General features: G+C 37.6%; 1 protein-coding gene across 1 annotated transcript; it reads left to right on the top strand.

The window, feature by feature from the left end:
* The first annotated feature begins 2,792 nt into the window (after window positions 1-2,792).
* LOC107084004 (E3 ubiquitin-protein ligase TRIM39-like) lies at window positions 2,793-16,068 on the top strand. The gene is made up of 8 exons (XM_015373630.1): window positions 2,793-2,875; window positions 5,377-5,843; window positions 5,937-6,128; window positions 6,368-6,463; window positions 11,273-11,506; window positions 11,921-12,068; window positions 13,774-13,800; window positions 14,024-16,068. The coding sequence occupies exons 1-8, from the start codon at window positions 2,872-2,874 to the stop codon at window positions 14,560-14,562; spliced, it is 1,707 nt and encodes a 568-aa protein (XP_015229116.1). The 5' UTR covers window positions 2,793-2,871; the 3' UTR covers window positions 14,563-16,068.
* Window positions 16,069-18,004: the final 1,936 nt, after the last annotated feature.

Raw genomic sequence — 18,004 nt, 5'->3', positions numbered from 1 at the left:
GCTTAAGGTCTAAGACAACTTAGAGGCTCTGGAAGGAAAAGTTGGACTCACTGCGGGGGAGTCACATCTGGCAGTTTGAAGAGATTAAACCTGTGAAGAAGTAAGGACTCTGAGATACAGGGATGGGAAAGTGCACTTTGCTTTGATTCAGACCTGTTCCCATTTAAACTTTCATCTCATCCTTTGAGGGTTAGTGTGTTTGTGAATTATTAAAACGGACATATGTTTCTCTTTTAAAGGGAACCCAAGGTTTTCATCTTCACCGCTGCTTTATAAAACTGTTTCTAGAAATGACTAAACACATATGTCTTGATGTGATTAGGTCAGAAATCAGGATCAAATGGATTATTCAGATTTTTCATAAATCCCAGCTATTTAGACTGATCAGACTATAAAGGCCACGTGGTGTGTTTATTTTGCAAAGTTTCTTAACAAATGTAAGAAATACTTAGACTTAGAGACTTAGAATAAGTCTAAGTATGTCAAATCACAAAATTTCAATGCATACTGCTTTTCAATGAACAGCTTAAAATAGTGAAATGAAGAATATAATTTATAAAGTGCAGCAGCGCACTTAAAAAGTCATGGTGCAATTGGCATTGATTGAAAAACTGTGAGGAACAGCGTGATTTTTCTTCTAATCACCTATTCTACTTAAGATCGTTGGTAAAAAAAAAAAAAAAAAAAGAAAGAACTCACACCTGGAAATTAAATGTAAACAGATTATTATTTTTGTTTTTATCAATGACTTGAGCTTTGGTCTTAAAGGAACATTCGGTTTTGTTGTGTTTTGTCTCTTTTATCTTTTAATAAAAGGTAGTTAAAGTTGAAGTCCTTATAATGTTGAAGGTAGAACTCTAAAATACATTAATTTTGGGAATCAGGCCTTAGCTAAATCATCCAATCACATTCTGCACTACACATTGAATCCTCTCACTCTCCTCCTCTGTTTTCATTTCCAATTACGGTATCCTAATTTCTTTCAACAATTCCTAGGGGTTGGAAAACCGCCTTGAACTCCAGCCAAAAATCATCAAAGCGCCCAGCCATCTCCCCCTGAAGCCCTGTTTTCCATCTTGCTTTTACTATTAGTTATGGTCTGCATTTGCAGTCCATATCATCTCCACTATCATCTCCACCATGTTAATCAGCGCTGCTCTGGTAAAATCCAACATATTATTTCAGCACATTTTAGCAAAAGAGGAACAAAATGTTAAGACAGGCATGTTTTTAACAAAATATTAACCCTCTCTGTAACCATGTTCAGCCAACAGGATAGGAATTTTTTTTTACCTATATCTAACTAGCATAAAGCTTAAAAAGAGGATATGTGGCTGTTGAGCTTTGCTTAATTATCAAGATCATTAAGAGTCAGCGGATTGTCTTAGAACCATTTTTCACTTCTGTCCCCAAGCCTCAAAAATTGAAACAGTGTTCTGCATTTGACCAGTCAAATTAGAAAAACAAAAAAATAAATAAAATACAAAAAATAAAAATGTTCACGTGGCTTTTTCTTAAATGTTAGAAAAGCAGAGCTGCAGTCATCGTCACAGACCAATCTGCGCAGGATTAAACCAAACAGGTTCAGGATGTTTATACTAAATTAGATGGAAGTTGTGTTTGAAGGAGCAAAGGCACCTTTTTTCCAGTCTAGAACCTTGGCGTTGGACGTAGAAGAGCTGATCCTCATCCTGACCTCTTTGCACTCAACTGCAATCAAGAAAGCAGAATTTAGCTAATTTTATATGTTATCATTTACAGTAGCAGCCATTCATAACGGCCCTTCCCAGTCAAACGCCAGCCGAATGGCAGCCAACATCCCCGCAGATCCCAGCAAAATCCACGCCATGAACCCAACATATTTTTTTTACTCTGACTCCACCCTTTCACTGAAGTACAGGGTCTGACCAGGAGATGACGCTTTTCTTTAGGTCTTAATGTCCACAAATCATGACGGAAACAATATTTTAGTACAGCGATTAATTTTTAAAAGGAATTGTAGGGGACCAGCCAAGGGCCCATCAGGGAAAGTGGGGAACTTTTGAATGGCTACTACTGTATTATGGTTATTTTCACATTTTTTCATTAATTGCATGTAATATTTTCTAAGGATGAAACTCTTTAAACAGTGAGTTTAGAGAGTGTTTTTATCTGACCTCTTTTATTTTCCCACTTTGTGTTCAGATAAATATGGGTCCTTTTTCTGCCTTTGCTAAAAGATCATACTGCATATCCACATAACATCAGTTTAAAACAATAAACATTATACGACCAATCAAATTCAGCTAAAGTTTTGTATATTCAATACAGGTTTTTAGAGCATGAATAATTGTCTGGACACTGATGTGTTACTGTTACCTTTTGTTTTACATTGAAAAAAATTTCAATTTTTTTTTTCTCCATATTTATGTGCTCCATTATGATTAAGGTTGTCTTAAAATCTTCAACATGAGTCCATCTTTTAAAGTGGTTGCATTCCCTGTTAAAGATAATCTCAGATGTTTCTAACTCTGTGCATTTATGATTAGATTAATAGGTACAATAACTGAATTAATAACCAGAAGCTCAGCAGACATTAACCAAAGAAGCATACATGTTTTCTTGTGTTTCATTTCATCACAGTTATGTTTCTTCACAGGTAAAGCCACTTTCGAATACTGCCCAAACAACTAATCTTGTTTTAGTGCTTTGAATATTTACTCTGTTAAACCAGGATAACAAAAGAAGATAAGTTAGGGTGTGTCACACTGAAAGTGGGAGGGCCCACAGCAGGTTTCAGGAAGAGCTCTGCACCTGTTAGCCTTAGATCCACAGGACACCGGTTGGAGTGAAGGACTGCTGAGTTCCACGTCAGAGAGAAAACAAAACACCATGAGTGAGTTCAACTTAAACACTCAATGTCTTTATTAACTCTTACTGTTTTCTTTCCTGTGAATCTAAAAATGGCTTTTTTGGGACCAGTTCTTACACAGCATTTTCCAAAGGTTTTAGAAAAATGTCTTTAAGGGGTTTGGGATCCATATATTTTTGTAGTTAAATAATGTATCAGTTTGTTTTGCCTGAAATGAAGCACTGTGACTTAGAGGTGTCTGGATTTAACTTACAGATTGATAATGAATTTTAAAAACAAACACTAGCAGCAGTAGAGGATTTGTCTGTAAATGGTTCCTGAAGCCAAAGCCGGAGCTGCAGGGTGGAAGGTCCTGATTTTCTGCATTCCTTCCAGTCTCTCACCCACCACAGCTCAGAATAATACATTTTAAAGCCATCCAGTTTAGTCAGAAAGTTCTCTGTTACATGTAACTGATGTCACATAATCGGTTACAAAATTCAGACCAGGCCTTTGTCTTATTTAACTCTAAAAGATGTTCCACCTCTGCAGAATGAAACGGTGGCCTTCAGTGGTCATTCATCAACAGTGCGTGTGTGTTATGTTTGTTCATGCATCGTGTCCTCATGTGCAGTTTTACCTCCTCCTATCACTTTGATATTCATCTTAATATTATCATGCATTGATTATTATTGATAATCATGTTCATAGTTTAGGTTTACAGATATAAAAATCAGAAGGTCTGTTCTGGTAACTGCTGTGACCTGCAGAGCCACAAGTTGCTCTTTGGAGCAACTTTTAACTGGACTCAGGCCAAAATAGCTCTTTGGATATAAAAGATTGCAGCCCCCTGTGGTGAGATGTTGATTAGACATGCTCACTGGGTCTCAAGTCCATTTGAAGAGGTCTCGTTAAAGCATGCAGATTCTATAAAAGGACGGAGAAGAGGCTGCTGTGCAGCTTTGCTTTCATTGTTTATTAAATCAATCATGAAATAAAAAAGGATTCAACATAAGATCATGTAAGAGAATATTTTATCTCTCCGCTAAAGGCTTACAAATCTCTAAAATGTTTCTTACAGACCTTATATCTAGGCGGTGGCCCTTTTGCCATTTTGCAGGTTTTGTAACAATCATTCTTCAACTTAAGCCTTTGCTTGATGATTTGCTCTTCATGTGACAAATAGAAACTGCGAATAAGCTGTAAAAATCACTTTACAGTCAGCTGTAAACAAGCAAATATGAATCTAATAAATGATCTGTTAGTAGACTCAGAGGTGTTTAATTAAGCTGTCTTTATTGGTAGCATTTTGTACGAGTTACCACAATAAAATTTAATTATTATGATATATTTGAGAATTGTTATTATATAATGGCAATCTTTTATTAGCATGGGGGGCAAACTAAAGAGAGACTTTGGTTGGAGTACAGTATGTGGCTGTATCTAAATAGAAATTAAATGGCAATAAGTGTAATTGATGTATTGGAAAATTAAAAAACTGACATGAAGGCTTTTTAATCCTTCACCAAACAATGACCACATAGTTTTATGTGCCTATAGTAGAATCCTGGAGAAAATCTACATTTACATAAAGCAGGTTATTACACATTTATTAGATTTGCAGTTTAAATGGCATTCCCACTCACTTCCTTAGTCACCTGAGTCAAGGTGTAAAAATAATCTGGTAACTTGAAGTTTTTTGTGTAAAACATCTTCCCCTGTGTCTCGACATGGTCAGAGGACAAATTTTGACACGAAAAACAAGGTTCAATGTTTTAAGAATCATTAATTTTAAGGTTTCCTGATTAGGAAGACATTTGATCCAATAGGTCTGGGAAGTTACTTTGGTTCCCAAAGGGCTCTCTATCATGTCTGACCTTTTATTTTAGCTTAAATTGACAAAAATGTATGTTTTATATGTTAATAAATCATTTTGCATTTAGTGTCTGTATAAGATTTATACTTGCCTAATTTTATGTATATTTGTTACAAAATAGGCATTCCTACTTTTCATCCAGTTCATAGTCATTCCGAAAAAGTAAAAAAAAAAACAATCCACTGGACTTGGTTTCCAAGACCCTTTGCTGCCCATTCAGGAACCTTTTTCAAAAAAAAAATAATCCTATTTTTTTGTAGCATTTTCTTCCAATGATAAACTTTCATTAAACACTAAATCAAATGAACAAATCGCCTAACAGAACCACAATGGAAACAGAAGCCAACTCTACCTGGTTGTGTCGTCTGACTCCGGCTCTGTTTTAACAAAATCATATGATCCACCATCCTCACGTGTGACTGACCACAAGGACGCCAACAAAGTTAAAAAAAAAAATGTCCTCTGATGTACTCCAAAGTTATGAGCATGACCTGTCACTATAATCAAGTACTTTTTTGTCTTGAACTCTCCTGTATTGGTAGATTGATGCCTCTTTAATAAATATGGGAACAAGGAAGTACTGATTAAATTGGCAATCAATGATTTCCTTTGGCATCCATTTTTCACCCATCAGGCCTTAAACCTTCCCTTTCTTTTATCTGTTCTGCAGGTATCCAGTCTCCAGGAGGCCGGGGCCTCTCTGAGGACCAGTTCACCTGCTCTATCTGTTTGGAAATCTTTGTGGAGCCTGTATCAACACCCTGCGGTCACAGCTTCTGTAAGGCCTGCTTACAGGGTTACTGGAACCACAGCAAGAAGTTCTCATGCCCCATGTGTAAGAAGACCTACTCCAGGAAACCAGAGATGAGCGTCAACCGGGTCCTGGCTGAAATATCGTCCCAGTTCCAGAGCCTGGCGGTTTCTGGAGGGGCCTCTGGAAGCCCCTCACGAGGGGGCTCTCTGACTTTAAGCTCTGACCGAGTCCACAACGGCTCTCCAGTACAGGATACTGGAGAGTTTGCGCAGCCTGGTGATGTTCCATGTGATGCCTGCATCGGTAGAAAGTTAAAGGCTTCGAAGTCTTGTGTGAACTGCCCTGGATCTTTCTGCGAGTCTCATCTACGGCATCATAAGAAGGTCTGTTTTTAGGCCTGCTTCTGCTTCTTCTCATGTCCGCGTTCCTCTGCTCAAACTTAACGGGTATATTTCTGTCCAAATCTATATTTGCAGGTCAAAACTCTGATTTCACATCGTCTAATTGAACCTACTTTCCACCTGGAGGAGAAGATCTGCAAGAAACACGAACGCCTCCTGGAAGTATACTGCCGCACAGATCACACATGCATTTGCAAAGCATGCGCAGAGGCCACCCACAAATCCCACGACATCATAGATGTCGACCACGAGTTCAAGAAAAAGATGGTGAGCTGTAGTCATTCATTAATTCTATGTAATCCAGAGGTTACTTATTGAAAGGTGCAGTCCACATGCTAAGGTCCGCAATTAGACAAGATTAGATAGTGCTGTCTTATTGCCACTGAAATAAACTTCTTACAGCGTGCAACATTAAAGACTTGAATAACAAAAACTATATATCTTTGTTTTATTTTGATGTTTGAGGCAACTGGTTGGAAAATAAAGAAAACTATCTCTCTTTTTAGAGTAATTTGGGAAAGAAGAGGTCAGAGCTGAAACATTTAATCAAAGAGCGAGCCAAGAAACTGGAGGAGATCAAGCAATCCATCAAGGTTATCAAGGTGAGACCATAGAACACTGGATATGTGAGAGGATGACCAACATCTATGGTATGGATTGATCCAAATGATCAGTTCTGTAACATTTTCCATTGACTGACTTAAATTGGTCGATTTCTAATATCAGGATAAATCAAGGCTTTGAATACTTAAAGTTACTGTAACTTTGCAGTACAGTTTAATATAGAATCATACAGTTCATACAGTTTATAAATTATATAGAGTGAGTTTTCATTATTGTTACAACCAAAGAACAAATTTTGTCAATTTAAATAAGGAAAAAGTAACTTTCAGAAATCATAGTTAGAATAAAAACACTTTTATTGAAATATATTTTGAGAGTAACTTTCTACTTTCTCAGATTTTATTTCATCTTTTCTTTCAAATTTCGGTTTTTCAATTTTTGTTTTACCAATTCTATCCTTTACAAATAATTAAAAAAATTAAATTAAAAAATATGTTAAAAACTGTCTGTTTGACAAAATTAGAAAAATTCCAATCCAAAAATAAATAAAAATAAAAAAAAAATCTGAGAAAACAGCAGTTAATCTAAGGCCTTTTTTGAAAGCGTGTTCTTTTTATGCAACAATAATGACACAAAAATAACTCCATAAAATAAGATGCAGGAGACAGTAGTTAAGTAATTGGAGTTTCTTCACATGTTATGAAACCTAAAGGAATGTGTGCTGCCCCTCCTCCACCTGCTTCACAGACTGTTAGTCAGGTGCCTAAAAGAAAGCCCCAACCATTTTCCATTACTTCACAGGAAAACAAATTTAGCAGTATAAAAATATTTCGGGACACAAAAATAAAATGAAAAGGAAATAGAGCTGTCCTGGTTTCTAATAAAAGTAACGTGTTTGCAGACTGCAGGGTTTATCCTGAACTGTTAAAGCTCATGTTTAACTCTACATAAGTCAAAACAATAAAAAGGCTGCTGCTTGCATCCTTGGTGTGAGGGAAAGCTGTAGAGTTAACGAATAAATTCAAGGAAATATCCCCTGTCTCCACATGCTCATCCAGGAAGAGCAAATCCTGCAAAGTAATTGACTGGATGCAGTCAGCTGGTTTTCCTTAGATTTTTTACCAATCTGACGGGATGATCTGATTGAATGATCTCTGTAAATTGCATTGAGATGAAATGTGCTGTGTGTTGGGGCTATATAAATAAACTAAATTGAACTAAATTAAAAAGGTGCAGCAGTAAGAACTTGAAAACTAACACTATGATAAGGTGTTTAAAAAATACTTTTGCTGTCTGTGTGTCAGAATCAAAATGAAACTAAATAAATCACAATTTGATTCCAGTAACAATAATTTATCATCTTATTTTAGGAAAAGGGCCAAATATTTGTTTTGTTTTATTATTATGGGACACAGCAAAATCAAGTTATTACCTAATTAAAGCCCAAACCATGAAATCATTTTCAGATCAAGGCATATCATTGATCTTTCTGACAAATGAAAAAAGAAAACTTAAGTTAAGATTATATAATCTATTTGCATCATTAGGCATTTCTGTATAATACTTTATGTGCAAATCAGAGTTTTCAGGGACAAAACTATCACACTGATGACGCCAAGGTCCCAAAACTCATGTATCAAATATGAAACACTTGGTTTTAAAGGGGAAACTCATCAATGCAGTTGATTTTTTTCTTTTCAAGATATCTGTACCATGAGAAAATCAAGCCAGCCAATAACTGGTTTAAACCTGTTTATTCATTGCAGCCAATCAGATTTAACATTCACCATCTTCCCAGGGGCTGTTAAATATTTACCGTGTCTGCTGTGATGAAGAGTCTTTGATCCTCTGAGGCTGAAAGGTTCACCAATGCTCTCTGTTCTAGGATTATAAACCATTAGCTGCTAACGACTCCCTTCCCAGGCTCTGAGTATCAGTTTCCCCCCTTCGTTCTGCAGTGTTATTTGGCTTTGCCAAAGAAAAGGAAAGAAATGTGAACATTATGTTGTCCTTATCTGAGTCATTCGCTCTCTGTTTTTTTTTTTTTTTCTTGAGCACCCAGACTGATCCTCGTCTGAGGCCGTCCAACCAGTATGGCCATCTGTTTTCTTACATGCTGCCTTTGTCCATGAGTGCACACAAGTAAATAGTATCTTTAGGAGGAAAAAAATGATGGCATGAAAGATCTCATGCCTCAAATGTTTTCCATGACATTCAAAGGAGCCAAATCTCAGAGATAAAATGTCATTGGGCAAAGACCAAACCGTATGTAGTTATAACAGGAAGCTACTTATCAAACTGAATTTCTATTTATTTATTTTTTTCTGATTTATTGAATTTATTGTTGCTGCATATTTAAGCTGCATGTTTTATAGATGAGAAAAAAAAGGAAACATCACACAACTGGATGTAACCTGTTTGCTTAAGGTTTTGCTTTGTCAAATACAGTGAGGGTTAAGTTACAGATAAGGCTTCAGCTTCTCTGTGTTTAATGTACACACCCTGTCAGTGTGTTATTTGTGTGTTGCTGTTTATGTTGTCTGTTCAGGGCTCTTTCTGGTATATATATTCTTCTGATAACCCACAAGCCCTAATTGGGGCAAAACCTGGTCCTAAAACTGTGGTTCTTCTTTTTAGGGGATAGCTGAATCAAATACTATGTTTGCTCTGGTATTTGATTGCGAAGGGCAATTTTTCCAACATGCACCATGTTGTTAGGAACCAGTGTTTGTTATGGGGCCCAAAGTATGGGTCCCTTAAGAAAAAGTACTGATTTAGGGTGAGTCTTAGGTCTAAAATGTATTGAATTTAGGTTTCTTTTAGGCTAAAGAAATGAATGAAAGACAATGTGTTTGTTAGTGAAAGTGTGTGGTTGTGTTTACCAAAAGCATAACATGTCGTATCTTATTTTGAAAGAAATCAATATATTAATAAAAGTAGCTGTAATCTAGAATCTAAACCAATGCAAATAAGTTTTAAAAGGAAAAGCTGGTCGGGTTTTCCAACTTGGCTTGGGGAAAACTCAACCAGTCTGTCCGGTTGAACAATAACTGACAGTGACTCGCTGTGACTAAAGCAGGAAATAAGTGATTGAAATGGGTCACGGCCCACATTTCACACCCTGACTTGACAGGTTAAGGTGGTTTTATTCAGCTGCATGATGATCAGATACAATTATGTAGTTAAAATGTAAAAAAAGTTATTAATAGTATATTTTTACTCTTATTTTTTTTTAAGTTCTGTTAAATGCATTTTAAGGCCTTTTGAAAGTTAATTATTGCGTCTCTTCTTTTGGAAAACTGAACATAGACAACTCATGTCCAAAAGCACACATTTTTATGACTTAGACATTAACTAAAAACAAAGAGTTTCTGTCACTGTGCAGATTAGCAGCTTAAATAGCAGCTTAGTATCACCTTAACATTAGATCACCACATAGACCTGAGAAAGTTGGATTTATTTATTGTAGAAGACGCAGTGCAGTAAAGGAAAAGAAAGAGGCTGCTGCTCAGAGAGCAGAATTAAAGAGCATTAGTCAGACATGGATGCATCAAACAACTTAACATTTTGTGCACAATTTTAATTAAAAGTATAATAACTTAGCTATAAGTTTGAAAAGGGTTTATTTTGCATGGTAAAGATCCATGCAGTTTTCAAATGTTTGCCTATAATTTTTAAAGAATAACATTTTTCTCATACATTGTAACACAAGAATCTAAAGCTGAACTGGGGTATAGAAATCTAGAATCTATGAAACCTTCTGAAGTCTTGAGTAAAGAATGCTTTCCATCCTATACACAATCAGCAGAACATTGGCACAATATAAACAAAGTTTAATACAAGTTTTATTTGTATTGCCCTTTTGAGTTTAGGAAAAATAAACTTTTCAATAAAAAACTTAATAATTGGACGAGATCACAGTTCGCATCAAAGTTATTTAGGAGATTTATCAGTACAGGGATCCTGTTTTTTTTTGTTTTTAAGCTATAGCAGTATGAGACTAATAAGATTGGGAGGAAGCTTGAGTACACAGAGAGAATCCACGCATGCACAAGGAGAACATGCAAACTATACAGAAAGACCCTGGGCCTAGAATCAAACCCAGTAGCTTCTTGTTGCAAGGCAACAGTGCTACAAAATTGTGCCACTGTGCAGCCGATGTATAACATATGATTTTGAATTTAGAGATATATATTCAATTATGAATCAACTAATGTAAATCAGCAGTGATATGTGTCTATTTGACACGATATGTGTATTTAAAAAAGAATAAAACTAAAATCCTTTAAGTTAAATGGTAAGTACTTATATAGCGCCTTTTTTCAAGTCAGGAGACTTGACCAAAGCGCTTTACACTACATTCATGTTTGCTTCAATTCATTTCCTGTCACTCTCTTCGGATTTGATGAATGAAGGAAATAAGAATTCTATGAAGTTTACCGGGAAGACAATAAGTTAAAGGTTTAAGAACCACGGTTCAACCTAAATCCAAAAACTATTTTCCTCTACAGAAAAAAAACAGAAATTAGACCGAATACAAGAAACATTGAGAAAATGAGAAAGTATTTCCACCTAAGAAAAAATCTAAAGGGAATTAAAATAAACTAAATTTATTTCCAGGTTTAAACCCAGCATTTTTCTCAAATACTTTTTAGTTAAGCTGAACTTTAGACATGAAACACTGAAATATTTCTCACAGCATCTCATGAAACTCTCAAACATAAATATTTTTGCTAAGTTCCCAACTTAAGTACTTCCCCTGTCATGTCGTAAGAATGCCCACATCATCATTTCGACACCACGAGGAGCCTTTTTAGTGTCTCAAAAGGATATTCCTGTGTTTCCAGGCCAGCTCCCAGAAGGAGATTGAAGACAGCTGGCAGGTGTACGCTGAGCTGCAGAAGATGGTGGAGCAAAGTCAGGCAGAGTTGGTGGAGACGATCACTTCCAGGTCACGGGAGGCAGAGCGTCATGCTCAGGAGCTGGCCAGGGGCCTGGAGAACGAGCTGAGCCAGCTGAGGAGGAGGAGCAACGAGCTGGAGGCCCACGCCCACACTAAGGACAAAGTCATCTTTCTTCAGGTACTCGAACCTTTCCACTATCACAAGATCACTTCCACCTCTTATGATGAAACAGGCTGTTTGGTGACTGCCATGATGCACCATGTTGGCAAAGCAAGCTATGAGGAGGAGCATCAGCTGTAGGAGTTCACAGCATCAAAGCCAGTTAGCACTCCCCACCTTTTTATTACCAGACTTTTCATGTGTATAAAACAGGGATTGTACGGTACATAAAAGATGTCTTTGAAGTTAGCAGCCTGAAGTATTGAAATAGTAGAAAAGCAAAATGTGCAAAGCGTAAAATTCACAAAAACTGCCGGCAGCCAAAATGAGACCATCAGTGTCCATATTTAGAGCAGTTTGCTCTGTTTTTGCTGCAATGCCCCTAATTAAAATCTCATCCACTGTAAACCTATGTGTTCTTTTTGACCACAGAATATCGCCACCCTGTCCCACTCGCCTGAACCCACGGACTGGTCAGGGGTCAACATAAACACTGACCTCTATCTGGGGACCCTCCGCTCCTCTGTCAGCAGCCTTGTCGAGAAGTTCCAGGATGAGATTAAGCGGCTCTATGGAAAAGGTGAGAGAGCAGCCGCCTCGTGTGACAGTTCCTGAGCGGGGGCAGTGAGACAACACCACTGAGGTTTTAAAATTAACAACTATAGTATACACACTGCAAGGTAGCCGTCAAATAAAATATTAAATGGGCCTTGCATTAAAATCAGGTCATAAGTGTTTTGTCATGACATTTTTTCCTTCGTTTTAAACATATTTCATGTTTAGTAAATATTTCTAGGTAAGACACAACTCATAGGCTAGACATGGAATCCAGTATTCCAGCGCTTAGTTAAGCTTAGCTGGGAGACCCATTTGAGTTCACAACTACGAGTCCTGCACCTCACAAACATTGTCTTTATGAAAAAGCAGCCAATGAAGCAGCCAGGTGTTGAAAAAAAAGACAAAATTTGTTCAAAGGACAAACATGTAGAAAACCAACATCAACCTCAACCAACTGGTAACACATGGTGGTGGCAGCATCATGCATTGGGGATGGTTTTTATTCTGAAAGGAGGGAGAAGCTGGTCAGAGCTGATGAGTAGAAGACTAAAGCTAAATATGGACGATCCCTAGAAGATGTTCAAATGGTCTAGTCAAAGTCCAGATCTAAAACCAGCTAAGAATCTGTGTAAGGACTTAAAATGGTTGTTTTAGGACACGGTCTATCCAATCTTACTGAATTTGAGTTCCCTTAAAAATAGAACTAATTTTCATCTATTGCTCCACAAATTCAAACAAAGACATCAAGGCCTACAGAAAGATGTGAAAGAAACTCTAGACTTATAGGTTTAGTTTTAGGCTTTAGGTTTTTATTGTAAAACACAAACAAAAAAAAACAACAAAAAGCAAAAAAAACATTTGAGACCATACATCATTCTCGGTCCGTTTTTTTTTTTTTTTATGACACATCCCTTGTCGGGGAAAGTGGCATCAGGTGTAGGAGCTTGCCCTTAAATTGAAGGGTTGACGGTTCAAGCCCTGCCTCTGGCTTTCAGTGTTGTTCTGTCCTTGGGCAAGACACTTCACCTGCATTGTCTAATGATGGTGGTCAGAGGGCCCGGTGGCACCAGTGTATAGCAGCCTTGCTTCTGTCAGCGAGCCCCAGGGCACCTGTGGCTAAAATGTAGTTGGCCACTGTGAATGTGTAAAGTGTTTTAGTCAAGTCCCCTGACTTGGAAAGGTGCTATAAAAATACAGGCCATTTACCATTTACATCCCTGAAAGTTCAAGATGCATTAATGTAATTCAACCAGAAGGGTCAGAAAAGCAAATAAAATGAAAGATACATAACAAATAACCACCTTGGTTATATTCCTGAGTCTTTATCTGAGCTTAACCTACCTTTTGCTTTGGTTTCTATGCAATTTGGTTTCTATCCAGTAAAGCCCATTATCCCTGGTATGATACAGACATCATGTTCTATGCTAATTCCAAATCAGGCATATGTAGGTCAGTGAATGCACTCTGCAGAAAAGTGAATCATCACTGCTTTTACACATACAAGTTGTCTGGACAGATGGAGACTGGGTTGATGCTACACCACGAGCCACACAGGCTCAGCTGAGTGACAGCAGCACGTGGCCGCAGTACTAACAGCTCCAGCTTCATGTTTAACACCAGCTACAGTCATCTGCTGTTGCCTTGGCTTGGTTTGCTTGATGACGTGTTAACTTGTTATGATAACCTGGATCCTCACATTCTGTCTTTCTCTCTCCTTTCTCCCTCAGAGCTCCGCAAGGTACAGAACTATGCAAGTGAGTAACTTCTTCAGCATCAATCTGTATTCATTTCTGTAATACAGCATCAAATTGACTCTGAAGATCCAGTTCTCCCAATTGCCCACAAGATGGAGCCATTTCTTTCTATCAGATCTGAGATCAAGCCTTTGGGAGCACAACTATTTATGATATCTAATGTTTAGGCCTAAATGTGAGGAGAAATGCTCTGCCAGCCTCTTATTCTACCTTTTCTCTCTAGGTGAAGTTATTATGGATCCCTCCACAGCCCAGAAGAACCTAGTAGTGTCTGAAGATGGTCAGCAGGTCAAATACGACGAGCGCAAGTCTTCCAACTCCGAGGGTCCAAAGCGCTTCCACCCAGCCCTCTTTGTCTTGGCCCGAGAGGGTATGCACTCCGGCCGGCACTACTGGGAAGTCGATGTTGGCCGTAAGACAGCCTGGACACTGGGAGTGGCCCGTGCTTCGGCTCGCCGAAAGGGTGAAATCAAACTGAACCCAGAGGGGGGTTTCTGGTGCCTGTGGCTTAAGAACGGCGAGGTAAAAGCGCTGGCGGAGACACGCATGCCTTTGATGCTGGCATCCCATCCCAGCAAAGTAGGAATCTTCCTGGATTATGAGGCCGGCCAGCTCTCCTTTTACGACGTAAAGGCACGTCATCATCTCTATACTTTCAAGGATAAGTTCAGCGAGAGTGTGTATCCAATCTTCAGCCCCTGCCTTAGCCAGGAGGGGAAAAACACCTCTCCTCTGCTGATAACACCAGTTAAACATGCCTAAATGTATCAGAGAAGGAATCCACGACCAAGAGCTTAGTGGGGCTTTTTTTGTTTATTGAAGTTAAAGTTTCTTCAAAGAGTTTTAAATAATCCCTGTTGTCTGCAAAGCACTTTAGATTGAACTATGCTCAGTCTTGTTGGATAAAGCAAATCAAGCTCCTGCCATTTATTCAGCTGTGGTCTACTCTGCTGAAGAAAGGACGATGGCTCAGTTTGAATCAGGCAAGCTGGAGAGGACTCTTAAACCAAAGTGGAAATGCATCATCATTGTCATGATAAGAGTCATCCAGATAGAACTGGCAGTAAGGAAAGAGGAAGGGAGCAATAGTTAATTTAGCAGAGGGACCCTTGGAATGTTCCGATCCACTGTTTTGTAGCTATCCGGTTGCCCACAATCCAGGACTTAAAGGCACAGCTCACCTTAAGGACTTTCCTCAGGTATACTCTGTATGATGCATGCTAATGGTCACACCCTAACATGTTTTGAGTTTAAAACTTTATATGATAAGCATAATTCGCGTGCGTTTCTGTCCCATGACATCCATAAGGCAGCTGCCTGGATTCAGCACAGCAGTCCAGCCCTCCTTCCTATACATGACTTTACTGTTGACCCCCCCTAAAGCTAAGAGCTACAATACGTCCAATTCAGAATCAGCATTTGTTCAGAGACTTTAGCCAGTGGCTCTGTAAGGTCCACACAACCCAGTTAGAATGTCAGTTTTTGTGACATAAAAAATTAAGCTATGGAAAAATTATGTTTATCATTCTTAATTTTTTTTTCATGATTGATCCCTTTCAACACAAATGAACAACAAGCAAATATGTTAGAGCAATGTTTGGATGCATATATTTCCATAAAGGCTAAGATTTAAAATTGATTATTTTCTATCCATCTGATCTCAAATTAGATTGCTGATATGAATTAAAGCTGTTCATGGTTGAAGAATTCCTTTCACATAAAGGTTCTACAATCCAAAGTCCAGAATTAGGTTTGTTGAAAATCATCTTCAGACAAAACATGATTTTTTTCTATTATTGCTTTTATATTTAATTATTTTCTTCAGACAAATTTGTTTGATTATCTGTTGATTTGTAAAGGACCAATTTCACATTATGTGATACAAAACCTTAAGAGTAATGGTATGGTCAGTTTGATATCAGCTGAAGTGTGAAACTCGTTATCATAAAAACATCCGTCCCTCCAGGTCTCATCTCTTAAATCTTTATATAACAGTAGCTATGTGTCACAGGAGGCTTTGTATATTAATCCTGTCAAGGGCCTACTGATAGAAACACCTTAAAGTAGCTGTTGTAATGGGGTTTATATGTTCAGTTTTTCGTTGTTGTTCTGTAGATTGTTTTGTACTTTTGTTCTGTATATTTCAAATAAAGGAGGATATTCCCTAAATTTGAAAAGAAAGTAATTTTTTTCTTATCTTTGAAATAGATAAAATGACACGTTTTTCCAAGTCTGCCACTAGAGAGACATGTATAGATGCAACACACATTGGAGCATTTATTATATTCCCAAAATGTGTTGCAAATTTAGCATAAATCTCCTTTAAAATCTTAAAATATTTGGTTGCATTAGATTTTAAAACTTCAATTTATTTTCTTGGGGTTTGATGAAACAGAAAAGCAAAAACAGACCATATGTAAGATGAAATAAGGTTTCAACAAATTTAATAAATGCAAATATGGAATATGGTGTCTATTTGTTTAAGATTATTGATTCATGTCATATAACTATTTCTCAAACTTCCAGCAGCTAATAGAGCATGGAAGTCTGGATAGAACTAATTAACTCTTCTTTGATTCTTTGATTTCTCCTGTGCATTTAATACAATTGAGCCTGACTTACTTTGTGAGAAATCTCAGAGGACTGAGGTGGAGGCAAAACAATAAACAATTGATTGGATCAAAAACTACTTGACAAAAATACCCCAGTTTGTTAGACTGAAGGCTGTCTATCAATTAGTCAGCAGCATAAAAGCACCACAGGGGACGGTACTCTCACCAGACAGAATCCTGTCATTTGCAGATATACTCGGATGACACTGCAGTCGTTGGGTTCAAATGAGGTGGACAGGGTGTTGGTTTGGTCATTGGAATATTATAAACATACTGATAATGGCAAACACGGTAAAAAGAAAAACTGTTTGCCTATGCTATCAGCTTAATCGCACAACCAAATCACTTTGGCTCCTTTTTGAAGATCTGCTCTGCAAGTGCATACAAGCTACAGATGATTTGAGAAATGCAAACCTTTTTCAATTATCCTATCCTATGTGTACATGTCAAGTAACACTATGCATAATATGGAACACATGATCCCTGGTGTGGAACATGGTACTGGCTGCCTCATACTGTGCATACTGTGTTTTTCTTCAGCAGGAATGTTTAGAGTTTATTGGAAGGTGGGTGGTGCTTTCCTTTCTGATTAACAATCATGAGTTATTTTTTAAAGAATTGACAGTAAAATATGTTCCAGTTTGTGGCTGTAATCTGACAAAAATGCAAAAAAGTTCAATGTGTGTGAAGATGTTCAAATGTGAAGAAATGTTGAATCTTTCTTTTAATTTTGCTCTAAAAAGAAGAAGGTCCTCTTTAGCTCAATATCACATGTCATCTAGCAACCCATGTCTTAACTTAAGTTTAGTTTTACAAATTAATTCAATTTCTTTTCAAAGTATTTTGTTATTTGATTATTCTTTACCTCTTGGACAAAATTGTTTATCAAACCTTTCTAATATTTGGGCAATAAATCAGTGCTAATTTGTAAATCGTCAGCGTTCACCACCCTGTGGTTTAGTAGTTATAATTAATTTCTTCAGTGTGCCACATCATCATATCATTACATCATACAAGTTAGCAGATGAGGAGATACCCATGGCTCCATCTTATCAAAATATTACACTTTGTTTTAAGATCAAGGGCACTGTTCTCATTCCATTCCCAAAACGTTGCCACATGCAGAATAAAGAGGATAACTGTATATCCTGACAGAGGAACTGTCCTAATTCGATAAACTACAGGGGAAAACATTAGTTCTGACACACAACAGGCAGGTAACACTAGGGTGTAACGAACTCACACATCATCAATGATTATTATCCTAAGAAAATCTAAATATCCTAGTTCACAGAGCATCTCTGTAAGATTCAATGATCTCATTAAGCAGAAGGAGATGTAGGAACACTGGGAGGAGATACTGTCAAGACTCAGAACAGGAGGACCCAGTATGCAAGGCAAGACAGACAGTGGGCTAACTTCATAAGTGTTTATTAAAACAATGATGAAACAGATCTGCAGTGGCAGTGGCTAGGAAGTCTAAGGCAGGAGCCTCTTGAGAAAGGAAACACAGGTTAAAGACCATGTAAACCTAACGGAGGAAAGTTGTGAATGTTAGTCATCAACTTGGTTTACTAATTCAGTCCGTGCCC

This window comes from Cyprinodon variegatus, unplaced genomic scaffold (assembly GCF_000732505.1).
Source record: "Cyprinodon variegatus isolate N-32 unplaced genomic scaffold, C_variegatus-1.0 Scaffold90, whole genome shotgun sequence".
NCBI lineage: Eukaryota > Metazoa > Chordata > Actinopteri > Cyprinodontiformes > Cyprinodontidae > Cyprinodon > Cyprinodon variegatus.
This window is presented reverse-complemented; position numbering and strand designations above follow the sequence as displayed.